General features: G+C 23.8%; 2 protein-coding genes across 7 annotated transcripts in view; both read right to left on the reverse strand.

The window, feature by feature from the left end:
- Window positions 1–4,332: 4,332 nt before the first annotated feature.
- On the reverse strand, window positions 4,333–11,587 carry LOC126907448 (trimethyllysine dioxygenase, mitochondrial-like). Its single transcript, XM_050688741.1, has 7 exons — window positions 11,469–11,587; window positions 9,295–9,368; window positions 9,088–9,209; window positions 8,795–9,006; window positions 5,679–5,857; window positions 5,368–5,598; window positions 4,333–4,702 (listed from the first exon to the last, which is right to left on the reverse strand). Exons 1-7 carry the CDS (start codon window positions 11,520–11,522, stop codon window positions 4,441–4,443), a joined length of 1,134 nt encoding a protein of 377 aa, XP_050544698.1. The 5' UTR covers window positions 11,523–11,587; the 3' UTR covers window positions 4,333–4,440.
- Window positions 11,588–19,362: 7,775 nt separating this feature from the next.
- Window positions 19,363–27,683, reverse strand: part of LOC126907442 (prolyl endopeptidase FAP-like) — a 117,569-nt gene continuing 109,248 nt past the window's right edge. For 5 of the 6 annotated variants that reach the window (XM_050688727.1, XM_050688726.1, XM_050688728.1 and 2 more), the window contains 14 exons: window positions 25,798–25,850; window positions 25,511–25,731; window positions 24,505–24,662; window positions 24,285–24,391; window positions 24,103–24,226; window positions 23,458–23,687; window positions 22,719–22,880; window positions 22,257–22,402; window positions 21,265–21,392; window positions 21,074–21,171; window positions 20,817–21,011; window positions 20,593–20,750; window positions 20,037–20,248; window positions 19,364–19,922 (listed from right to left, as the gene is read on the reverse strand). In XM_050688727.1, the coding sequence (XP_050544684.1) occupies window positions 19,779–19,922; window positions 20,037–20,248; window positions 20,593–20,750; window positions 20,817–21,011; window positions 21,074–21,171; window positions 21,265–21,392; window positions 22,257–22,402; window positions 22,719–22,880; window positions 23,458–23,687; window positions 24,103–24,226; window positions 24,285–24,391; window positions 24,505–24,662; window positions 25,511–25,731; window positions 25,798–25,850 (2,136 nt within the window). In that variant the 3' untranslated portion in view covers window positions 19,364–19,778. Of the gene's footprint in view, window positions 19,923–20,036; window positions 20,249–20,592; window positions 20,751–20,816; window positions 21,012–21,073; window positions 21,172–21,264; window positions 21,393–22,256; window positions 22,403–22,718; window positions 22,881–23,457; window positions 23,688–24,102; window positions 24,227–24,284; window positions 24,392–24,504; window positions 24,663–25,510; window positions 25,732–25,797; window positions 25,851–27,683 lie in introns of all 6 variants that reach the window. The other variant, XM_050688723.1, reaches the window with a different exon arrangement.

Here is a 27,683-nt window from a genome sequence, read left to right on the forward strand (position 1 = left end):
TTGCAATTTTTACACAATTTCACCCGAAAAAAATTGATTAAACTGTTAAATAATTCTAGTAAGATAGCCTTTATATATTAAATTGACCTTTAACAATAAACTTATTTCAGCTAACAAAAATTAAATTTTAGCTTGTTATACATGAATAATAGCCAACAAATTAAAAATATTAATATGATTCAACAATGTTAGAAATGATTAAAAACGCCATCTGTTTAATTTATTTGTGATAGCTTCATTTCATTATTGTTAAATTAAATAAATAAATAAATTCAATAATAATTTAAGTTACATTATGATTAATTTAATTTTAAAATAAATTTCATTTTGAATAGTATAAAATTATTTTAACTTTCTCGTTAATTTAGTACTAATAATTTGTATGGCAACGACTATGTTTAAGACTATACAATTTTTTTTTCTTAAAACTGCCATTACTTTTTAAAAATGAACGAAATAAAATAATTTCTTTTTATATCATTACCTCAGGAATTTCTTTTGGTATACATTTTTAGTAAATCTGACCCTTTACCAATCCATCAATGGTGATTCAAATTTCACTTAAAATTCTTTTTTTTAATTTGAAACATAAAAAAATTGATTATAATCAGGAGAAAATATGATTTTTAACTTTTAAATTTTTTTAAAGTTTTTCAATAATAAAATATACTCTGAAAAATTGAATATCTTGCTCAAGTATTATGAAATATATATCAATAAATTCCTAAAATCTCACAAATTTTAAATAACAAACTCGATTTTAATTCTTTTTACTACTAACGAAAAAATCATAGAAATTTTTGCCACAAATTTATTTTTTTCAGTCACATATTGAAATTATATTTTTAGTGAATTACCAAGTACTATAATAGGTTTTAAATGTCTTGAATAGTAGCGAACGTTAGTTTTTTTCTTTAATCAACTCCAATAAATCTTTTTTATTTTATTAGAAAGCATAAATCTTAAAACAGTTTCTTGGGAAATATAGTGTTTTTAATGGTACCAAAAAATTGTAGGCACACTACATTAACCGATAGATCAAATGAGTATTTAAATTTAATGTTTTTATTGAACTTAAACTATAAATTCAATTATAAACAATTGTAATAAATAGTACAAGTAAAATCAAGATTTTTCACTGGTAAAATGACCATATTATTTTGTATATTTTTTAGTGGACTGTATACAGAGTAAATTTAATAGACAACAGCTAGATAGAAAATTAACTGAAGACAAACTACTTTATTTCTATGATAACAAATAAATAATGTAATGACAATAACTAAATAAAACATGAATAATATAAATGATTTTCAAATTATTTTTGAGACAATTAATAAGTTAAAATTTCAAATTATAAGCAATAAGACCAATTCATTAAGGAATAACTTATAATCTTATAAATGAGTTCAACAGTAACATGCATAAAGTTAAATTTATAATTAATTAAATATGCTGAAAATTATAACTGATATACATGACATAATTTGATTTGTACTATTTACAACTAAATTCAAAATGATCAATTCTACAATACTTGACTTCTAGAAATCAAGTAATTATAATTCATTTGATTTCCCAAAAATGCAAGATATTTCTTAAACTAATTGGTCAGAGGACCAATAGGAACAATTTTTCAACAAAGTTTGTGATGTAAGGAACAATAAGTGATGTTGACAACTAATATTCAATTTTATAAGGTTGTTAAGTATGATTTTTAAATTAAGAAACCAATTAGTTTGTTAAAAGACTAGATAAATTTAATTTTGAGTGATTACAAGTGTGAGTGTGGACAAGAAATATTAAAAAATTGAATATTAGCAAATGATCGACAATGAATATTAATAATTATAGTTAATTTTGCTTGAAATTTTTGTACATGAGTAAAAGAGTAATTGTAATACTTCTTTGTGGTGGCTGGTAAAACTTTATCCAGTTGAATCTCATAATAATTATGAGATTCAACTGGATAAAGTTTTACCAGCCACCACAAAGGAGTATTAGAACTCTAGTGATTGATTTTAATAGTAATTGTAAGATTCTGACTTTGACTATTAAATGTACTACTACACAATATTTGTTCAATATGACAACAACAAATTTTTTAATAATTAACTTATATCACCAGTAGACCAGTCTGTTACTAAGAAATTTGAAATTAACCACGAGGTTTCTAAAACTTGATTAAAAAATTAAAGAGATAATTTGTTGTAAGCAAAGTTTTCTACAAATTAAAATTTTTAAGAGTATTATCATGACAAATTTATCAATAATATAACAATGAGAATGTTAAATAACATAAAATAAAAATCTTGGTCAAAATAATAGCGCCTAAGCATGAATAGAGCAACGCAAAAACTGACACAACTGAACAACTAGGCGACATAAAGAGAAGAGAGCGACGATTTACAAGCGCATAACTGCTATTCTGACAGATTAACTTGACCAGTGATGAGAGAAACGACGGATGACCAAACAGTGTGACCACGAAGTTAAAGATAGACTATTACTAAAATACTTTTTTGGAAGGTATTAAAGAACTGTCTAATGCTTTATAACTGTCCAATTGTTTTATCAAAATATGTCTGAAAATATTCACTTATACCTGTAGGCATATTAAGACCTTAAATTAGTAGTAAAATGATATAATACCATTTAATTTAACCATTTAATTAATCGAAAAATAAAATTATACCTTATAAGGTATAATTAATGGATAAGCTTAAATTTTTTTACATATCAATTATTTTCAGTGGGTTAACTTCAATGCTTATCAAGAAAAGTAATTAATCATTAGACAGCTAAAAATTCCTAATAATTTTACGGGAAGAGTCGTAAATTAATAGAGGTTTTTAATGATAAAAATTACGGAGATTAAATTAAAAATAATTTACTTACTATTTTATATTGTTTCAGATAATGAAAGATTGTAGACACTTAGATGAAAAAAAACGTATTAATAGTTTCTATAAATTAAATAAATTAATTTAGAAAATTTTTAAATTAAGTACTACAGGCATTACTATTATAATTATAAAAATATATAATGTCATGCCACATATTTTAATACTTTATAGTATTTTTTTATACATATTAATACTTTAACTGAAATATTTTTTCGAGAAATCTGAACTTTTTTAATTTTCCTTAACTATAATAAAAAGTGTTAACTCAAATCAAAATAATGTATTTATAATTCATATTTAACTCAAAAAAATAAATTATAACACTTTTGTTAGTAAATAACAAATTCTACAAAAATTGTCCTGATGAATTTTTTTATAAATCAAAACTTGAACGAAAATATTCAAATAACTATAAATTTCTACATTTTTCTAAACTGTGAGCTTTTGTATACTGTTAATAATGTAATATAAATTTCAAATTTTATAAATATTATTTTTAGATTCTCAAAAAATTAATGTTGAGTGGCACTTCTCAAATTTTCGGATTTTAAAAATATTGAACATCCTAATAAAGAGCAACTTTATTTTATTAAAGTAAAACATAAATGTTAAATTAGTTAATCCACTTTATTTTATACGATTAGTTTTTAAGTACAACTTTTTGGGTTCATATAATTTATATTGTAATACACATCAAGAGCTTTAATTTGCTATAAATGATCAGACGTTCCGGACTATTTTCAATAATTCAGTTGAAAACAAATTTTTAAAAGCCTAGGTCTTTTTCAAATCCTTCCTTTACATGGGTTTTTCATTGAAGTTTATTTTATCCAGTATACCCTATTAAAATTTTATAAGGTCTTTACTTTTTCAAATAGTTTTAAAATGCAGGAAATAAATATTGTATATATAATTGTTTATAGTAGCATAAATTTGAGATATTTTTCTAAATTTTTAAAATTGAGACAGGATTAAAATTGGGTTTTTTTAATGTATTTATAATTAAAATTGGACTAAAAAAATTTAAATATTTCATGGACACACATAAAAAAAAAACACATATACCATTAAAAAATTAATTCCTTTTCAGTTTCGCATTGAAACTAAGAGTGAAATGAAATTCTAAGAGATTTAAATACAGTATGTTTAAAAAAAAATCTACGAATTAAGACGATTCTGTTGCATATTTATTTAATTTATTTTATGTACAAAATTAGAGAAAGAAAAAAAACATGAAAAAATAAATTTTATGATGATTGTTTATCAAATAATTAACATAAAAATTATATAAATTTAGATAATTTTAGATAATAATTATGATATTTTATGATTTAATATTTCTGAAGTTAAATCGTGATAGAGTAATGAGACTGTCATTATTAAGGATTAATTCTTAAATGGATTTAAAAAAATATATCAGAAAAGCTATAAAATCAAATTGTATATTTCGTTTTCGTATAAATATATTTTATATAAAATTCATTATTTTATTTCAGTGACATAAAATAAAGTTTAATGAGTAAAAGATTATATTTTAAGAAATGAGTCCTAAAACTCTTGCTCTGCTTGAAAAGTCACTTTCAGACACATAACATCCACAAAAAAATCGTCTACCCGTAAATTTTGTTCGACCATGAAATAATCTCCAATTGTTAACAAATAAAACTGTTCCTGGTACCAACAATTGTTTCCAATATAAATCTTCTCGTTTCAATATTTCAACAAAATGGGCATAACTTTCATAAAATTCCTGGATCCGTGTTGGTGGTTTAGGACTCCGATCGTTAATACTAAATCTGTATGACATTAATATTGTAATTATTTAAAATATTTGATTTTTAAGTAATTAGTCATTTTTTACATTATACTGTTTTTTACATCAACTATTATAGATACATAAATATTTTTTCTTCGTGAGTATATAATTAAGACCAAAGTTGGTTCTTGAAGTGGCCAAGAATTTAGGAAATTCTCATGACAATTGATAAATTATTATAGTTAGAAATATATATATATATATATATATATATTATATAAGTTGACATTTTATTAGCTCCTTACATTTTGTTGATTAAGAACAAATCAACAAATTTGTTTATAGTATCTACTATCCCCGTAAAAAATGTTGGGTTCCGGCTCTAAATAACGTCATCCAACAAAGTTGGTTATAATATAATTTTTTCAATCATTTTAATGAAAACCCATTATTACCAAAAAATTGAGTTTCATATTTTATGTAAAGAAATTTAAAAATATATCTTTAATAGAAAATATTTAATGAAGAACTTAAATACTATTGATACGTTATCTCTGTACCCTCAGCAATAGTGCTATTTTTACACATTTAAAAGTATTTCTAAAATTTAACAAAATATTTCAACGAAGTCTATACAATTACTTAAATGTATCATAATCAAATAATAAGTAAGGAAAAATAAATAATTTGATATTTTTTAATTACCTGATTTGATATATCTCACCAGTTGTCTTATTAACTTTAATAACCGGTCCGGTACATTTATAATGCGCACCTGGCTCAATGTATTCTGATTCTATTTCAATTTCTGTCAAATTTTTAAAGTGTGTTGGGTTTTCTTGTTTCAATATTTCTGCTACTTTAAAGCCATCAACATATGTACTCTCACCACCTGTACCATTGCTATCTCTTTCTAACATATGAAAAATTTGAACCCTAAAAATGATTTAAGATGATATTTTGTTTTATATTTTATTAACCAATATGCTTATTCTCAAATTTAATAAATAATGTACTTAGGACTTTCACAGAAATATGTACTATCAGTATGAACAACTAATGGAACATTTAGATATGCTGTGTCGACGTGTCCCTCTTTGTTTCCGACTGTCCACATTGCTGTTCCAAAAAGTGTTGATTGAGGAATCGCTAAACAGCGTATAACATTTTCTGTAGCTTCAACCGTTGGCTCAACCTACACATAAATATAATGGATTTTTATACATATGTATTAGGGTGGTCCTTTTTTGACCAACATTAAAAAATTGAATGAGAACCCCACATATTTTTCTATGTAGTAAATAAAATTATTCATAAAATTTGAATATTCTAGGTCAACTTCTTCACGTGCCTCAAAGAGGTTGAAAAATCTCCAAAAGGGGTAGAAATATAGTATTTTGCGTGTATCTTTTAAAATATTAAGATGACGGAAAAAACTAATTAATTTTGTAGGAAAACATATTACTTATATAAAAGATTCTTACATATATTTACATATCATTGACCGCTAAGCATAAAAATTAAAAAATACTAATAAAAAATTTTTGTCTCAAGAAAATTTTTTTTTTTTGACAATATCTCTCTAAATATTGAGAATACAACAAAATTAAAAAACATAAAATATATTTATAAAAATTCACAAATAAAAAAAAATTTATTATAATTTTTCTATAATACTGACTGAAATTAAGCGTTAAAAGTAAAAAAATCACTTAATTTTGGTAAAATGTTTTCAACTATATTTTTGTTAATATTATTTATTAATAACATTTGTTTGTAGATATATGAAGTTAATTTGATTATATTTATCAGCTTTTATTTTATTTTCATTCAGTTTTTCTTTGCCTAATTCAAATGACTTTTAAATTATAGATACTATGTAAAAGATGATAATAATCACTTAAATGTTCGTTTTAAAATCTATTGCTATTTTGAAGTTAATATTCAAGATTTTTTTTTATAATTTAGTGTATCACAGATTTTTTTTATAAGGCCCACGACATCCTATTTTTCTTATAAGTCATATGATCAGTCAAATAACAGGTAATAAATTACCTTCCAATGGAGATTGCTTACGTGCATTATTTTACAATATGCGGATTGACACTTATTTTCAATTATTATGAAATTGTTCTGCATTCTGTTTTATCGTACTCCAAACTAACAGCAATGTCCGGCCCCGAAATTCCTATTTTTAAACGTTTCAAAAATGGTTGGAAACAAATAGACCAAACACGCTCTAATACTTATAAAAGCAATATAGAGGTCAAACAAATATTGTTTAGTATAGCCGATGACATTATAAAATTTTATATAGAAACTTTAAATGAAAATCAACCGAGAGACGATTATAAAGAATTTTTGGAACTTATTATTATTTTTTTGGGTAGTATACCACCTAGAGGTATTCACTTTCTACGTACAGGAGCTTATCATCATGCTAAGTGGATGTATAAGGGAATTTATTGTTTAAAAATGTTATTATTTCACGAACAATTTACAATAACAAAAGCAGAAATTAAAAACAGGGTGTTGTTTTATAGTTAAGTGTTATGTAGAGTTTTGGTTTAGATGACCAGATGCAATTAAAGCACCTTATAATGACATTCTTTTTTTAAGAAGACTTGAAAATGATAAAATTGATGACCCAAAAGTGGTTAAATTGGTAATAAAAAAAATTATTATTCATTTATGGTATCTAGGGAAAGAAACAACTTGTTTATCATTGTCTGATGATCGTATTAATAATAATACTAAAAAAAAATGTATACTTTAAAAGTTGAAGACGTTTCAACCTTTTTAAAGAAAAATTTACCAGTCTTATTGACAAATAATTCAAAAAACTTTTTTCAAAGATTCCAACTAAACATGGAATTTTTAGCCAAATTCCAAAAAATTGGCCTAACATTAAAAGTTACGTAGAAGCCAAAAATATTTTAAAACATTTAAGTGTTGTAAATGATGCTGCCGAATGAGGGGTAAAGTTAATGAAAGAATTTAACACCCGGCTCACTAAAAATGAAAATGAAAAGCAATATATATTGAAAGTATGTTCTTAAGTAACAATTTTTTCGAAAATCAAAACTTAAAATGCAATTTTTGTTATTTTAGGTGATAGAAAAATATCGTAAAAAGTACCCTAGTCATAGAAAAGATATTCTAAGTTATTTTTTCGACTTGAAAGAACGAAAAAAATTTAAATAAATTTAACTTTTTATGCTATGACAATTACAAATAACTCAACCAAACCTTTGTAAGGTATTTTAAAATAAAATAAAATACAAAACCCAGAATTTTAACACAAATATACCCTATTATTGAATATAGTAATTGTTTTAACCATGAAGAGGTCAAATTTTTTTTTCAAATTAGGGTATATTACATAAATATTAATTTAAGACCTATATAAAAGTGTCAGTATTTCCAGAACATTATCAAAAGTTAAGTTAAAAATATTAATTTTTGTGAAAAAGATGTCATTTTGAATCCCCCCTGTGGACAGGTAAAGGGTCAAATTTATAAAAAAAAATATAAAAAATAAAATTTAAATATCTCACGTATCTATAAAAAAAAAATTATATTGATTTGTTCATTTTTAAAAAAGTTATGGAAATTTAAAAAAAAAAATTGAAAAATGTCAAAAATTACCGATTTTAAAGAATTGTAATTTTTTTGGGGAAGTCGCCCCAATTTCGAGGAACGAGGTAATTTTTTCGATTTGATACAATTTGTGATCTTTTGACGTATTGTTCATTAAAATCGGTCCAGCGAAAGCTGAAATTGAGCGTCACAAACAAAAATAATAAAAAAAACAAATCATATTAAAATTAATACCTACTTATCGAAGGTAAAAAAAAAAAAAGGTGCTATATGATGATTATGTAAAATAATGTTAATTTATCAGTTAAATTAATTGTATATATATACCATTAACGTATATTTAAATGTTCACAAATAAACTATATATCAATAGATTATTCAATTTAAAATTACGGGGGTTTTAATTACTACAACATTTGAATTTTCGATAGTTTTTTGTTTTCGCATCGAAGCTAAAAGAAAATAATTGTCGTATTCATGTTGCAAGTGAAATAATGATAAATGTTGTTTTAAATTTTTTGTTAAAACTCACATTAGTAACAATTCCTACACCATATTTGAGTAGTGATTTCATTAATTCTTGTTGACCCTTTTTTTGGTTTACGCAGTCGATAGGTAGTCTAGGAGGTAAACTTCCGAGTTCTTTGCCAAAACAATGATGTGGTATGATTTTAGATTGATTGTTTGAAGTCCATATATCATAAATCCATTTAATATCATAAGTCGAACTATGTCCATCAGACCCTAATTATTTAAGGAACGAAGTTTAAAAATGTATCTTTTGACCCTCCAAAAGTGATAAATACAACCTATTTAAATACTTACATTCAACCAAAACCGAATTATTTTCTTGTTTACAACTTGAGATTTGAATTTTTATATTTGTAATAAATTGATCAATTGTAGTTATTCGACTGGAACATGATGAATTATAACATTTTGGACATCTAATACGTAAGAAAAATTAATTTGATGTATTAATAAGCGTATTTACTATAAACAAATGACCGAAAGCTGAATTGACAAACACACCTGCAACTATCCCGTAACCAAACAATATTCACTGAAAATTTTTTATCTTCAAACTTCAATTCAACTGACATTTTCTGTTAAATAAATCGTTACTATGTTCAAATATACTTACATTTAATGAACGTATAAAATGTGTAATTATAATTAATCAATTCATTAAAATTAAAATAATACACCGTTAAATTTTATTAAATCATTATTTTAATATTTAGTACATTTATTATTTTAGTATTTTTATAATTTTTTCGATCAACGTTAATTCAACGTGATATTTAAGGCAATGTGATACATTTTCCTGGCATCAGTGCTTGACTTGGGAAAAACTACTAAGAGGTCTCTAAGAAGCATTTATTTTGTAAATATTAGAATATTTTGTATGATTTTTAATATAAATTTAATACAAATATGTATGTTGAGCAATCTTATAAAATAAGCTTAAGTCACACGACATGTTTCATTCTAAAAATGTAGTTTGAAATTAGTTGAAGTATTCAATTCCCTCGTCCTAAACCAAGTACTGACAGTCATTACTTACCCTACTAGATCATTTTGGTTATTGATAAATCATCCTTTATTTAGATAACATTAACAATTTTAATTAAAATTTCATTTGCATTTACTATTTGAAAAAATAATTAAATTACATAACAAAAAATACTGTTTTTCTAAATTTTTATTTGACCATATGTATATGTAAATATTTAAATAATACCACAATGATTATTACAGTGATTATCAGTTATCAATCAAATTATATGATGTACATAGTCCAAACTTTATACTGATTGGTATAACATTGATCAGTTTAGATACAATTTTTTCTGTTATGTCCACTAATGTCAAGCATGGCTGGAAATACGGTCAATATATTATATTAACATACTACCCACTAAATTTTTGTTATAAATTATTTTTTTTTATAAAAGTGTGTGAATTAATAATTGATTTATTTTTTATGAACCATATCAAGTTTATTGTAAGAAAAAAATTTCTTAAGGGTTAATTTTAGATATTTTAATGGGAACCTAATATTACATGGGAAGTGAATTAAATACAATTTTGATTAGTTAGTAACCAGTTTTGTAAAATTACTTTTAGAAATATTAGCGTTTAAAAATTTAGAATATGTAAAGAGCTCGGTAATGTTTAGCGAAACTCTATTTTTATCATAACACTTAGATAAAAATTATTGTACGTTACAATACTCTTGCATATAACTAAAAATTGAATATAAAATATGTAACTAATAAGATAATAATACAAAACTGGTTATTGACCAGACAAAATCTTATTTAGACAGTTCTCCACATAATAGAAGAAAAATTATAGATTCCCGTTTAACTTATGAAAATTACCCTTAATATCTATTCGTGTAAATACTTTTTTTTAAAAACAAACAAGATATTGACTATGGTTCTTTACAATAAATTAAATTTTGACCTACACATTTTTATGAAAATATCATTATCAGGTGAAATAATTGGGTAGAATTCTTTATAACTGTAAATAGATGAACTAAATAAATAAATGTACAAAGTTGTTATAATAAATGTTTATAGACGCACCTAGGAAGACTAGGGAGGGCCCCAAAGGTTTGTACAAATATGTTTACTATTAAAATAAATATATTTTTTAAGTGCGGAGTAAAATACATTTAGTCCCTAAAAATGTTATTCTAGTTGCACTTAAGTAGGTATTAATTATCTAAAACGGTATACATGTCTACTTAGTACAATTTAAAGTATATATTCATATTTAATCCAAAATAAAAGTTTAATATCTAGAGAATAATTTTACTTGTTACTAGTTGAATAAACATAATTTATTGACTATTGCTAATGATGGTGTTCATTTACTGCCATCTAGTTTAATTTCAGAGCAAGATTATTTTTATTTTAAATATTAAAATAATATAATTTATTGAGTAAAAAACGTAAAGAAAAAATGTCTTAATTATTTCAGTTGTATTTAAATTAGTAAATCGTTGTGTAATAAAAATAATGATATATTTCATTAGAACCATTTATTTTAGAACAAAAATAATTTTTAACAAAGATAAAAAAAAGTAAACATAGAAAAAAATGAAATTACACATTACTTTTTAACAATAAAACACTCTGGAGTAATCTATAATTACTCAATAAGCATTAATTTTAATAATGATACTTACTTACAAAAAATATTAAATAATAATATTTGGTCAAAAGTATTACACTAACCAAAACCATAAAAAACACTATACTAAATTAACAACGCGTATATATACCATCGTCAATGATGCCAAATATGTTTGTTAATACTAATTGCAGTATAATTATCTCATATAAAATACTAATATGATACAAACATATTTTATTGTTCTTATTTATCTCAATTATATGTATACGATGCTGTTAATTAATAAAATACCACGTACTTATTTTTATTAATTATCAATAAAGTCAGTATCACTAAACAACATAAACATTTTAATCAATAGCTAATAAATTTTCAAATTGAAGTAATAAAAATAAATAATAAATGTCAAGATAATTGTAAATCATAGTATTACCTAGTGAAAAACGTTAAAAAAAACCCAGCACGGGAGGGTCGCGGCACAGTGGTGACGTGGCATAGTTGGATCAAGTATAATGATATCTGACAGTGATTAAAATCACTATAAAAAAAAAACGCTTCGGTGCAAATCTTTAGATAGTGTTTAATTTAAAAAAATTGGTGTATTATTCCAAAAGCTACATGATCTGCTAGTTCCTTATTAATATCCTGATTAAGGTAAAGTATGTCGAATGAAAGAGATTTTTAAAAAATATTATTTCTTATAAAAAAATTGTATTGATCCATACATTTTTTAAAAAGTTATAGCACTTTAAAATAAAAAATAAAAATATAAAATAGTGAAATTTCACACAAAATTAGCATTCCGTAGCCGTTTTTAACATGAAGACAAATCTAGAGTTCAAATTTTTTTATTTCATAATAAAGTACATTACATTAGCTTTAATTTAAGATATATATAAAAGTGTCAGACCTTCCGGAACATTTTCGAAAGTTAAGTTGAAAAAATTAATTTTTTGTGAAAAAGTTGTCATTTTANTCGAAAGTTAAGTTGAAAAAGTTGTCATATTAAAACCCCCCCCCCGTGGGCAGATAAAGGGTCAGATTTATAAAAAACATATACCAAATGATAGGTAAAGACATCAAGCATCTATAAAAAAAAATTTATATTGATATGTTCATTTTTAAAAAAGTTATAACAGTTTTAAGTAAAAAAAATTGAAAAAATTTCGAAAATTAGCAATTTTTAAATTTGTAATTTTTTGGAGGTTTCCCCCATTTACGGGGAACGAGGGAATTTTTTTCAATTTTTAAGGGTAATGTCTTCGACTAAATACGATTTGTGATCTTTTGACGTATCGTTGAAAGAAATCCGTTCGGTGAGAGCTGAGAAAAAGTGGTAACAGACACAAAAAATAAAAATAAAAAAAATAAACACATCTTAGTAAAACCAATACCTTCTCAGCTTCGCATCGAAGCTAACATACAGTTTTAATTAATCGTATTTTAAAAATCATGTTATATCCTTTTCATTATAAAATAAAATATTTGTATAAAATATACTTTCATAACCGTTATAGAGGCTGCATTAAACACCAGTACATGGGGTGCAAAGAGTATTTTGCGCCCCTTAATATTTCAAAAAAAATGTTCGCTTAGCAAATAATTTTCCTCTGCATTGCTAAACGCTAAAAAAAAGTTCATTCAAAAAATTTCTTCTCTGCATTTCTTATCATTTCCAAGGTAAAGTTACAACCTCAAACATCTACTCATTGTTCACAGATAATATCACTTTATTTTGACAAATCTAATAACCTTTAGTCTATTAAATATTTCAGGTTACTCTTTTTAAAAATACTTTATTTATTTTATGTTAAAATCATATGAGTGAAATACACATTATTAATATATACTTGTACATTGCTATTTTTACGTTTTGAATAAACACAAAAAGTAAATTATATAATTTTTATTACTAAAAACAAATATGATTTTAATGTAGCTTAAGAATGCATAAAATATTTAAAAAAAAAACACAATAGGGCTAAGTGCGATAAATGTAAACTCATGTAAAATATGCAGATAAATAAATTATATTTAGAATCTATACGTACAAAACGGTAATATTTTTAATAAAAACTATCCAAGCTAGGTTAATGAAGAATATGCATTTACATGAAAATCCGGTCTTTATTTATGAATAAGATACGTAAGTAATAACACTTATACAAGGAAACTGATATGACTAAAAATAGAATATTATTTCCACAATATTCTCCCTTATCAATTTTAATGACTGTATTATAATATCACGTTTCATTCTATTTACTACCGCACTCGCATATGTATAAAAATCAGTATACATGTAATATACTTATGATATAATACATATCCATATATAAAGCATGTACGAAAAATTATAATATATTGTCATAAAAGTAACTAAATAGAAAAATTCATTAAAATTAATTTAAAAAGAAAATTTTCCCCTTCCAAGGCTATATTTTTTTCTTGAAAAAATTACAGTCCCCTCAAAATTTTCACTCGTGTCAAATGCTTTTCTAGTCGCACCCCGTTTAAATGCTTCCATGCTGTCACTTGTAAAAAACACAAGATTCTATTTCATTGTCATGGTTTCCTAATCCCCCACTTTATCCGGTACTGGCTGGGTTATGTAGATCGTTTCTCGTCATCTTTAGCATAAGTAATAACTTTTAGAGAGGATGTTAAGCATAGACATAAATAAATAAATATAATTGTTATTTTACATGAAAAATAAATTAAAGGAAGTATAAAAGGCAATATTCCATCGATCCTTATGTTTAATCCGAATGGTAGAGGGTAATAACAAATAAAACACATAAGTAAATTTAAAAATTTAAATCGAACAAATGCAACACATTTTTTTTAAAGGTTACTTTGCTATATTGTCCATGAATTATTACTTTTATTTATGGTGAAAATGACAAATAGTTTCTATTATCTTCTAAAATGTTCTTATTTTTGATAACTTGGATTTTAACTATAAATGTGCAGGAATCGCTGCCAACGAAGTTTTGATTTAATATTTGAAGAAAACTTTTCCTCTTGAATTTCTATGGAATCTATACTAAAGAAGTTGTAGTTGTTAAGTTATCTTATACAATGTAACCGTTATATCTGTTAGACAATCGGACGTTGAGGTACTTACGTAGTGTCTCAAAGTCGTTTGTTGCAAAAGTCCTTAAACATGTAATTTTGAAGAATCATTTTATATCGATCCTAACCTAGTTGTAGATTTATCGGGGCGATATGGATATTTTTAAAATTCATAATTCCATTTATTATGTAGAAATTGAACATTTTAATGATCTACTATGTGTTTTTGGAATTAAAATTTTTTTTTTTTTTAATATAGGTTATTATTGCATCATTTTTCTAATCCTAATAATAACTCATAATTTACTATTTATTTAAACTTGTTTTGTGCCTACAATTTAGATGTTGACAATTTATACTTCATAGTTAAATTAGATATCCATGTTTTAACTCCAAATATTATTGTGAAGCTTAACATATTAATACTTACTTTTATGTCGATGCTAACATAATTTTGATATAAAATTTTATCACAATTATGTTATTTTTAAGTATTTATTCTTGATTTTATTTATTTGTACAAGCATATTTTGTCGTAATAATTTAATGATCGACATTCAATTTTATAAAAATGTTAGGACGTCAAATATACATCTATGAAATAAAAAAATTATATTACATGGAACTCTTCGTTAACTTTATAAAATCTGGCCAAATATTTAAATTATGTATATTTATGTATAATTATGTAAATAAAATTATATGAGGTGTTGTGGCTATTTTAAATAGCTGATATATTTTCAATTTTGTATACGAGCAAAAATAAATATATCATTTCAATGATGTCAAGTACAATTCGATTTTTTAAATGACTTACCAAAAACAAACTTTTTCGATAAAAATACACATAAATTTTTAGCACATGACAAAAAAATATCCTTCTCTGCATAAAATATAATGCTTTTCATTCTTTTTTGGATGTAAGCCACGGAATTAACGTACACGTTTTAAAATAATATTGTATAAGATCTAAATATTTAACTTGAACATCGATTCCAAGAAATTATTTTATCAATTAATAAAACAAGCAGAACTTGTTTGTCTCAACCAAGTATTAAAAATGATTTTTTATAAAATTATTTGGGTATAATTATTTTATAATTAGAACCATAGTGTTAGGAATTTTATGTATATTTAATTTTTTAATTTAAAATTAAAAAATTATTATTAAAATTCATTTTTGCTTAACCTATAATTTTTATATTTTTTAAAAACCTTGATATCACTGTTTACATTTTATCAAAAATAATTTTATGACATAATCTATATTTAATCATAAAATTATGAAAATTAAAATATAAATATTATTGAAATTATTAAAAGACGGGTTTTTTATCATAATGTAAAATAATAGATTTTTTAAAAATGTGTTGTCCATTTTTATAGATGTAATTAATTATATTAACATATATATTACATTAATTTATAAATTATTATTTATAAATATAAATATTAACTGTAGTATTCATATACTTATTTAAATTTTGAGGTTGAGTTTTTTCATATAAATAATTTATAATGTAATATAATTATTATATTACATGTGTAGATTTTTTAGTTACATAAATAAATAGAACTATTCAAAATAATAATTTTTTTATTATTCCATTTAATGCATGTTTATTATAATATATTATTTTTAAAAATACTATCTGATTTGCATTATTTTTAAATAGTTAAGTACTAAAATGACCTTAAGTATAAAACTAATTACGTAGATTTCATGAGTTGACGTAACAACTGATTTTGATATAATTAAATATTAAGTGTATACAGAATGTATCAGATATATCTAGCAATTCTCAAAATTATATATATTATACTTTTATTCTTATTACAGTCAAACAATAAAAAATAACATTTTAAATTGTAGAGTACCAATTCATTAATCAAAATTGAGATTTAATCAAAAGTTGTAGGTGAGTTGAGCATTTTGTATAAATAATGTAATAAAATATTTTGTTAACCTCATTCGTGAATGATGAAAGGACCTAATCCTCACTATGTCACATTTCGATTGATAGAGGAGTATGCAAATTCTGGAGTTTTAAACTACCCAAAACTAACTTAGCTATATAGCAATGAGTGTGGGGAATTATAAAACTCCTACGGATGTATCATCTACCTACAGTAAAAAACCCTACCCAAAACTAAATTCCAGCATACGCTACTGCTAACTCAAGTGAATTTTTTTAAATAGAAATATTACAGTCGGAATTTTCTGAAAATTTCAACTTACAAAAACAAAATGATAGATATTATATCATAAATAATAAAAACCATTTTCAAATTAAAATGTATACTTTATTCCATAATAATAATTGTATTACTTAAAATTACACATAAAACAACATTAACATAATTATAAACAATGGTTAATTATAAAATATTTCAATTCCAACAAACTCACAGGTTTCACAAAACAATCAACGATATACCTACTCATTTACGTAATTTATTTATTATAATTATCTTAGAGATATAATTTTTTTATCTACACACATATTTCAAAACACACGTGCACATCGTTTAATTATGTATAACAACAAAAATAACACTTCTTAATCATTTGGTAGACATTGTTCTATTACCATAATATGATAATAAATTAAATAATACATTATATAACAAATTAAATTACTTGTAACTGATAAAAATATCAATAGATAACTGCTCATGAATAATAACAATGTATAGCAATAATATAATAGAATAATACACACAAATAAAAATTTTTTACTATTGAAATAATTATTATTTGTAAATAAATGCTATTTGTTTGCAATTTATTATTCAATAAAAATAAATTTAAACAGTTGTAAATTAAAAATATTACAAAAATTAATTTGTATTGAAAATTACTTTGACTTTTTATACTTAATATATATAATTATTATATTTTTTAATTTAAAGATCAGGTTTTTAATATTCGTTAAAATTGTTGATTTTATCATATAATTCAATATATACATTTCAATTCAATGTTGAACCATACAATAATATTATAGTATTTTAAATAAACACTAACATACAAATAAAAAAAATTATGATATTTAAAATAGAAAAAAAAACCAGCTAAATAAAAAAACCTGTTTTTTTGCTGTGCATAGTTATAGAATTAAAATATTATATTGTATATATGTTTAGTATTGGACGGATTTTGATACTTTTGGGCTTAAATTATACTAAAAAATGGCTAAAAACTTAACAATAACAACAAAAACTACACATAATCAAAACACAGCCGAATGTATTCAATTCAAATAAAATATAATCAATTAATTCTTTAAAAAAATACATAATTTATTAAATATTTATAAATGTAAGGACAATTTATAATTATTGAATTATAGTTAATTAATAAACTATATGAAATGTCTAAAATTTGTTATTCATTGATAAATTTAATCAATGAATAATAAAATTTAAACATTGAATACATTTTTGGTCATTATTTAAAACACAGCATTTATTTAATTTTATATATTATACACATTTGAAACAGAGCAATTTGATGGAATGTATATATTATTATATTGTTTACAAATAAATAGTTAATTTTTATTTATAGAATGTTTCAATTATAACTTACTTAATTACAAACAAAATAAAAATAATTTCGTAAATTAATAAAATGATTGGTGGATATCGAATTTTGGGACTATACTTTTGAATTTATTAGCGTTTTTAAAATTTAACTTGGAGGTGACAGTGAGGTGCTGCTATTTTTATAACTAGATATTTCAGTTCATGCCGTCTAGGTATAAAAATGAGAATACTTGATATATAAACTTAATACTTGAAAATATAAATTGATAATTCAAATTACAGTTCCAAAAGTTTAATCGATAAGTTGTTTACTCAATTTGATAATTTTCTATTACATAAAATAGTTAAATATGTATGATGAACCAAAAAAGTAATTGAAAATTGAGAAATCCAGAAATTTATTTAACTAAAAAAACAATATTCCTAAAATTATTTTTATTTTTAAGTAATTGGGTAATCCACACAATGATAAATGAATCATTCTGTATATTTTAATATGATCGTATTTGACATTCTCTATATGTTTATATTAATTAATACTTTACCACCATATTGTTACAGAGTCAAGTTTTTCAAACAATTTTATTAATATAAATGTTAATAATTCATCAGAAATTTATTTCTTGAAATTTTTTATAAAGATTTCCATGACAATAAAAGTTGAAATTTGCATTGTTTTATAGAGTACCATTTCAGTCTGTCGTAAACTTATTTTATAATTTAACATAATTAAAACTAATTTTACAAATTAACAATTAAATAACAACAAAATTATGTTTGATATATGCTGTTCAATTTTTCAACATAATTCTTTTTGTTTTTAATAACTCCTAAAATTTTGATAGGTTATGCATGAAAATATTAAATTATTTTATAATTAATTCTTAAACCACGCAAGCGTATATTTTTTTTAGGTAAAACATATTTAAAATAAAAATTACAGAGAGTTATAAATAAAGTTAAAAAGTATTTTCAATAATTTTTTATATACATTTATAGTTACAAATGTTTTCTTAGCCTAATTATCAAAACTGGGTAACATTAAATTAATAATAGTTCATTGATTATGAGGAAAATAATTTAAGAAAATTGATTTATATTTAATTTAAATTTAAATATTATATAGTCATAATCCAAGTTTAAAAACTCAATTATAAACAGTTTTGATCTATATATTACAACATGAATTTAACCAATAATTTGTAACTCAAAGCTTAGGACAAAGTTTCCTAAGTATGTACTTAATACGTACTGTACATGTTAAATGTACTATTTAACATGTAACAGTTAATAAAAATTAAATTGATTTTATAAAATATTATGTATATAATTATAATTTATGTATAAATAATTACTTTTAAACGAATCTAATCTAACTTAAGTTTCTTTCATGAAGAACACATTTTTATATTAATAAAAGTAACATAAATATTTACAATATTAAGCACTGTATTTAGTATAATACATAAAAAATAGTAGTTATTTAATATTTGCAAATAATATTAACAGCTAACCCTTCATTCATTTTTCCTCGAAAAAGTTGTAATCTTTTAAAGTTATAACGATATAGAAATTTGATAGATGGTAGTTGGCGATTACAAATTATGAAATTATTATGAGCAAATATCAAATTAGTTTTTCATTTAGTCACCCTGTGGTTTTTGTTTTTTACTTGTGTGCGTTTTTTGAATTTTTAACCCGTTTTCTAATGGATTAACGGGATAAGAATTCAAAACCGCGGGCTATTGGGTGAAAGTAAAAAAACTCAGACTTTCATCCCAGTCGTCAAAATCAAGTGGTCCAAAACATTCATCCCAAAAGTGTTCCATTGATAGCAACAAATGTCTTGTAACGCCATCAAAATCATGGCCTTCATCAGGATAAGTCTGTAATTCAAATTGTTATAAATTAGAACTATTTTTTATGTGATATTTAAAAACAAACTTCATATCAATAAATCGCTTAAAATGTTTAAATATTAAACGTATTTATTATTTTACCTGATGTCTGAATAATATTCCATTTTCTGTCAATGCTTTAATAATCATCATGCTATGTTGGTAGTGAACAACTTCATCTGCGCTTCCATGAATTAATAATAAAAGCTTATCTTTTAAATATTTAGCTTTTTTATTTAAATTTGAATCCTCGTAACCCCGATAATTATCTGTTACATTGGGAGTACCCATAATTTTTTCTGTCCATGCAGAATCTAAAAAAAAAAATCATCAATACTATAATTAAAGTGTACATTTTAAACATTATTAATTATTTGTATGCCTTTTGGGCCACTGAAAATCTTTATTTTTTGTATATTTCTTTTATAATTTAATATTCAAAATGAAGCTCTATCTCACTATCAATAAAACTAAGTTATTAAAAATATAGTTGTATAAGAGTTTAAATATTAGGGTGTACTATTGAATACCCATATGTAAAACAAAAATTAAGTGATATTTTTGGACAATTAAAATTTTGAATACATAATTATAATTACACTCATCGGTTAAAAAATTAAATAATTTTGCGAAAAATATTCATTTTTAAAAAAATTACCAAAATGTGACCAATTTGTTATTGGTGCTATAGACAAGGCACATTTAAAAACGGATGGTTTATTGGCCAAAATCATTCCAGTGGCATAACCACCATATCCTTTTCCCCATATTCCTATACGTTCTCGATCAATAAATTTTAGCGTATCTCTCAAATACCTATAAAAGATACATTTAACATTATTAATATTTAATAATTCACCATTTTAAAAATCTCCAATTTACAATAAAACATTTATTTGATCTTGAATATCTATACTGCCAAGTTTATAATGTATTGACTGTCTGTGCCTGTCACCTTGACCTAATGTGCCACGGCCATCAATTATGGCTATAATTATATTCCGATTGCTACTCAAATAAGTAGCCCAATCTACTGACCATTCTTCTGTAACTGATTGAGACCCTGGTTTTCCTTTTCTATTAAGATAAATTTTAGGAATCAAATAACTTTATTCGAGAAAAATTATTCACTATCTTACACGTATAATATAAAAGGAAATGCTGTTTCATCATATTCTTTAAACGCTGGAGGCAACATAAGTTTTGTTTGAGCAATAAATCCGTTTTCAATTTCAACCTGCAAAAAATATTATTTCGATATTACAAATAATTATTTTAATAAAAACAAATTTTCTTTTTCATATCAAAAATTTATTTGTAAATAATTTGCCTGCATAATTTGAATATTTGGCTTGGCCATTGTAGAATATTTGACCGCTAATTGTGTGTAATTGTTCAATGTCATTACTTTTTGATTAGTTTGTAAATTCATCAACATCACTTTTGGAACTTGAGGACCTATAAAAATTATAATAGTACAGTAACTTAATTTTTACCCAAGAAGGAATGGTTAGTGAAGAAAATAATTTCAAAATGGAAGCATTACAGACATAAAATTAAAAATATTGCACACACATTAGGCAATAGCCTAAAAAAATACAGTATGTAATATAATATATAATACATTTCAAATTATTAGTCATGCGATTTAAAAGAAAATATTAAGAGTTTTCTTAAATTTTTATAAGTGATTTAATTAAAAACTCATTGGTTGTCACTTGGAGAGGCTCTTTTTATAGGTGGCATCAATATTTTTAAACACTTCCGAAAAACTAACTAAAAATGCAGATTTTTATTTACATTATAAAAGTTATATTGCAATTTACAGGTGATATTTTAAAATACTTTTAACGATCTAAAAGTTTGTTAGTTTTTTATTCGACAAATTACAATCATTTTTATATGTTGTTTTTAGTTAAATAAACATTATTTTTGTATAATTGTGTACGTGACTTACCAAATTTATTTATTTTATTGGTTATTTAAAATAAGTCTTACACTAAAAGAATGGGCACCTCATTACTATAAATAAATGAAGAAAATTATTAGCTAAAATATAGTTTTAACGTAAATACTGTAATGTATATGTTAATAATGTAATTATTTTTAAATGGTATTTATTAAACAGAATTTTTTAAATTTTAAGTGTATAAAAATGATCTAAAATTGTATGATGGGTTATATTAAATATAACTAATATAATTGATAGCACACATCATTCGTCGTTAGATATAATATAAATTTTATATTAAACTAGTTTTATTTTAATTTATACTTTTATCTCACGTCTATTATTAAAATAATAGTAATATATTTTATTACCTAAACATTCTAAAACGTAGTATTTTGAATTTGGATACTGAGAAAAATGTGTTCGAACATATAAACATGAGTTTGTTCGTACTGGCCAAGAATCTTGTGGTAATTTGGAAGATTCTAATCCCTTAAGACTAAGTCGAAATGAGTCACTGAAAAATTAATTAGCTAAAATTGTTAATTTCTTAAATTTCATAAATTGTTAAATTCACTGGTATATACAAGTCATTATTAAAATCATTTTTTTTTTTTTTTTAATGATTTTAATAAATTTATGTATGACTTGCTTATACTAGGAACCCTTTTTTGAATTTTACTCTCAATATGGTTAAATAATGTTGTTATAATATGTTTAAAGTTGGTAAGTTTTTTTATCTAGGTTTTAATTATGTTATATTACTATTAGTTATTTTTTTATAATTAAAGAGTCATAATAAAAAAAAAATTGAAAAGTGAACTGTACTTTACCTTATATCTGACGATGTCGAAATATTCGACTTAGTCTCATTTTTTGTCACATTAACTGGTGGACAAGTGAGACATTCCCAATTTGCTGTACTATTGATATTATCAGATATTTTATATAAATGGCGTTGGGCTGCTTTTCCTTCTGGTACAGCTTCAAAATATCTGTAACGGATTAAAGAGAGTTAATTTATTACAATAATTGGAACCATAAAAACGAAAACTAGCGTATTTGTAACAATTATAAAAATTGCGATGAATTTGGTTTTAATATTTGTGTTATAATTAAATAAAACATATTAAATTCCTTTTCAATAAAAAATATCATAAGGTTTGATGTACCTCAGTCAATAACTTACTGGTATAACATTTGGTCACGATTGGTTGTATTTGGTTGGGTTGGCTTAGCTATACTTGGTAGACTAGACCAGTCTACCAGGTAATAATTAGACTCTAATTATAAGACCAATTTAAAAAAAACTAACTTTTAAATCGTTAGTTATCTAATCACATAACCCGGAATATTAAAGATAAAGTAACCGTTTCTTTTGAAAATTTTCCTAAGGCACCTTTGGTTCTCACTTGTCATATACGAGATGAAAAGATGGATAAGACCCAAAACACATATTTCTACGAGTTTTCGACGAAAAAATCTTGTACACGTTAAGTTGTTATTTTGGTTGTTGAAATATTCATTTTGAATGATTTAATTATATTAGATTAAGCAAATAATTTTACATACATAAGCTGATTTTGTAGATCCCACTGTACAATTTTAATGACGCTTATACTTCCAGTGGTTAATGGAACCATTACTTGTGTAAACACATTTATAGTACAAACATGTGGAAAAGTTCCATGCTGTCCATCCGATACAGGAAGAATGGCTAGATAACTGGTTCCTTCTTTATTAAACAATACTTGAGTGCCTTCTAGCCATCCCAGTCCATCGGTAATTTTCTCGACATAAGACTAATAATTAACACGTAAAGATAAATGAATACAACGTTATCAATTTATTTTTGTAAATAATAAGATACACTATTTGATCAAAGTTTGAATTAAAAAAATTGAGTTCGTCGTATCACTAGATTCTGTTATTAATTAAGATAAAGATGTATATTTTATTTGAATATTAAAATTAGTTCATATTCAAAAAAATTAAGCTCTTTTTCCAAGATGCCAAAAAAATATAAAAACAAATTTTAAAGCTCGATTTTCAACAGACCTTAATTACAAAAATTTAAGAAGAAAATATTTTGTCACATGACTGATTTTTGATTATAAAAAATATCTCGATTTATTGAAAATATAATTTAATTACGGCCTTTGCTTAAATATTGTTATCTAATAAAACGTATTAAAGAATCATTATATTTGATCTTACATCTTGACATTCCCAATTTGGTTCAGAACACACTGATATGACCATAGTAGTCCGTTTCCTATTCATCCAAACAACAGCTAGACGTCTATCATCAGCCCATTTAACATGCATAAGATAAAGTTCACTAGAAATACATAGTTATACATAACAATTAAGTCATCGCGTTATTTATTTGTTCATACCTTTCTAAATTTAATGCTTGTGGTTTGTTAAGCGATGTTACATTAATTACACTACCATTTTTTAAGTCTGTTAACCAAACGGTAACAATAGGATTCTGCGTTCCCGCCTACATAAAAAAATAGTCAAATATTAAATTCATAAACATAACAGAATTTCAATTAAAATCATTACGCCTAACAACGAGTAGTTCTAACAGTGTTTGACCGGATTTTCAATTACCTTGGAGTAGCGTAAAGACTGATAGTATGGGTATTGAGATCGTTCATTATAAACTGGATATTTGTATTCGCCGACTAAAGTGTCATTAAACGAAGCATATGCCATAAATCTGCCGGTCGGTGAAAACCAAAACGCTTTATCCGATTTGAAAATTTCCTCTTAAAAAAAAATAAATAATAGGTTTAATTGATCAGTGTTAAAGGTTAATATTAAAAGTTTAGTAGAATAATTATACATCCATTAGTTTGTTACTCGCTAGCAAACGTGTTTGAATTATGTTTCAAGTTTTTAATAGTTTTATGAACAAGCGCGTGTTTATTCGCATAAGAAAATTTACTGAACTTAGCGAGAAACATAAATTATTCGTTTTTAAACTACATAATATGAAAAGTAACAATGAGTAGGATATCACACACTTTGAGTTATGCCTTAGGGTTTGGTGTATGATCTCCATTTACGGAATCATTATTTATTTACAACTAAAACTTCATTTTTGTTTGTGAAAACTCTCTTGGGAAGAAACTGTGTTAAGATGTGATTGTTACAGTACAATGTGTCTTCTCCATTATTTCACAACACAAGCGAACACAACTAAAGTTAAAAGTTTTGTAGGACAAAATGTTTTATTAAACGTTACTTTTATCCAATTCAAAATTTCAGTATTAAATATGCATAAAAAATACTTTTTCTTACTATGAATTTAATGGTATTTTGAAATTAATAATTTGTTTATTTATTTTTATAACAAAAAAAAATAATGCATGAGATAAATTATAGTTTCTTTCTAATTTCATATTAAAACTTTATAAATCACATAATTATAAAGTAAATCAAATTTTATGTAAATTTATTAATAATAAAATTCCTGTAGTTGTATAGATGTAACATATTATGAATAATGATTTTTGTCATCATTTGCCAATTATTTTTATCTTATAGGCAATTTTAGAGATTTTATTACATTATTAATCATTTGTTCGTTGAATATAAATGATAGATAATTTACCTTGATACAACCAATCTGGTATTCCATTATAAATAACAGATGATCCTGAGTATGTGATTCTAATAATTCTACTAGATCGCGATGCTTGTATTTTATAATACAAATCATTTTTGTATACAAATACAAGTCCATTGCCTGTTGGTAACCATTGTACTTTTTGTACAAAAATAGCATCATTATCATCCACCGACTTAGGAACAATTGTCAATGATACACCATTTCTGAGAAACGAAATAAAATAATATAAATATCGCGATTATTTGTCATTTGTGACAGAAAATACTCACTGAGTCGCTACTTCAAACACGTGATACTTGGCTTCTCGAGTGTTCGTGTGCACCTAAAAATGTAGTTCTTATTAAAACTTCATTAATTTGTTGAAAAATACTATTAGCATAAAAACTGCTGCTAAATCCAATACCAAGACAAATAATTTACAGTTTAAAATTATAAAAAGTGTAAAATTATTGAAAAACAGAAATAATATAAACGTTATAAAAAAACTTTAATACGGTTCAGATTTTTTATAATGAGACCAGGCATTGTTAAAATCAGTATTTGTTGAAGTCTGACTATAATTGAAATCACTTTCATCAAATTTTCAATAATAAGTGCAAAATGTCATGTTTAACCTATTTTTTGGTCCTTTTAAGTTGATTTTTATGAAAGTATATAATTTAAAAATGTTGAACTTTAAATCTTTTTATTAGTTAAACTTGCAAATTTAAAATTTATTTCATTAAATACAAGATTTTATGAATATTTCAAAAATTGTGTGTTTAGATTGATGTACGGTCAGACACCAAAATTTCGTTAAAATTACTTATTATATTTTGTATTTATATCGTAATAAATCCTTCCATAGAAATATTAATTATTTCCATGTACTATGTATTGGTATTTAAATAGATGTGATACAATTGAAATATGTAGAATTATATTTCTTATAGTTATATCCTATAAATTTTAACTAGTTCGTAATAATATCAAAAATTAGTGGCGATAGAAAAAATCTAATTGCAGATGAAATTAGCACGAAAAATTAAATAATTACAGTATATTTTTGAATCTGATGAAAATTCCTTGTAAAACTTCTAATTCATAATTAACAACAATTTATTTTCTGGAAAGTTTTTGTATCAAGCCCTTCAATTTTTACACACGTTTGCTATAAAAGTAATAACTACTTTAAAATTTTTATAAATTCTTCGAAAAAATTACAATACTAAATTATTGAACACCAATCTATACTATTTTTAATTTCTATAATAAATATTTATTCATATATTATGCTTCTAAATCAAAGAACTACTAATCAGGATATAATTAAAGAAATAAGAGTTGATGTTGCTTTTGGAATAATCCACCAATTTCTCTAAATGAAACACTATCTTCAGATTTGCATCTATACTTGTCCTAACTATGCCACGTCCACACTGAGCCGCGACTCCACTGTGCTACCGTTTTTTTAGTTACTTTAGTTACAACTATTGTACTCATGTTTAATCCAATAGTTTTTCAAATTATCTTTTTGTTTTAATAGCCATATTATTTTTTTCTTACGATTGAAAAATAACATTGATTGTACTGCATAATAAGTCGATAAAAAACGAATAATAAATAATATGATTCTAATACCTAATATTAGTAATATGTCACGCATTATATAACAAATTGTTAATAATATTTACATAAGTATACTATGAACTAAATCACAAATAACAATAACTTGCTATTATACTGTAAATGAAAAATTTTAAAAATTTAGTTTCTAATAGAAACACGAAACATAAACAACATTGTAAATCGTAATTTTTATAAAAATTATTAACCCATCAACGCCTGGCGTCCCCATATGGTGACATTCGTATTGCTATTTTTATCGCGCGAATAATTTAATAGGTAAAAGCCGAGTGTACCCATATGGTGACACTCAATATCTCAGAAATCGTATTTTCAAAAAATTTAAAAATAATTTTTTTTTATTTTTGTGTTGTATATTAATCTGTTTTTAGTAAAAAACATTGAAAGTTTGAAAAAAAATAATTCTCGGCGTTGATGGGTTAAAATAAGTTTCTAACAATATATTAAGTAATAAAAATGTATTCTATGAAAAATAATTCTCAAAATACTGTGTTATTAGCTGTATTTAAAGATTTTTCGGTATATATAT

The sequence above is a fragment of the Daktulosphaira vitifoliae genome, unplaced genomic scaffold (genome assembly GCF_025091365.1).
Source record: "Daktulosphaira vitifoliae isolate Bord-2020 unplaced genomic scaffold, ASM2509136v1 Scaffold_5, whole genome shotgun sequence".
NCBI lineage: Eukaryota > Metazoa > Arthropoda > Insecta > Hemiptera > Phylloxeridae > Daktulosphaira > Daktulosphaira vitifoliae.

Coding starts and splice junctions, on each gene's coding strand:
- LOC126907448 (XM_050688741.1), bottom strand. CDS start 11,522: ATGGTTTTGGTTAGTGTAATACTTTTGACCAAATATTATTATTTAATA. Junction 9,210..9,294: donor TGGTTACGGGATAGTTGCAG/GTGTGTTTGTCA, acceptor CTTACGTATTAG/ATGTCCAAAATGTTATAATT. Junction 5,599..5,678: donor TATTTCTGTGAAAGTCCTAA/GTACATTATTTA, acceptor AATCATTTTTAG/GGTTCAAATTTTTCATATGT.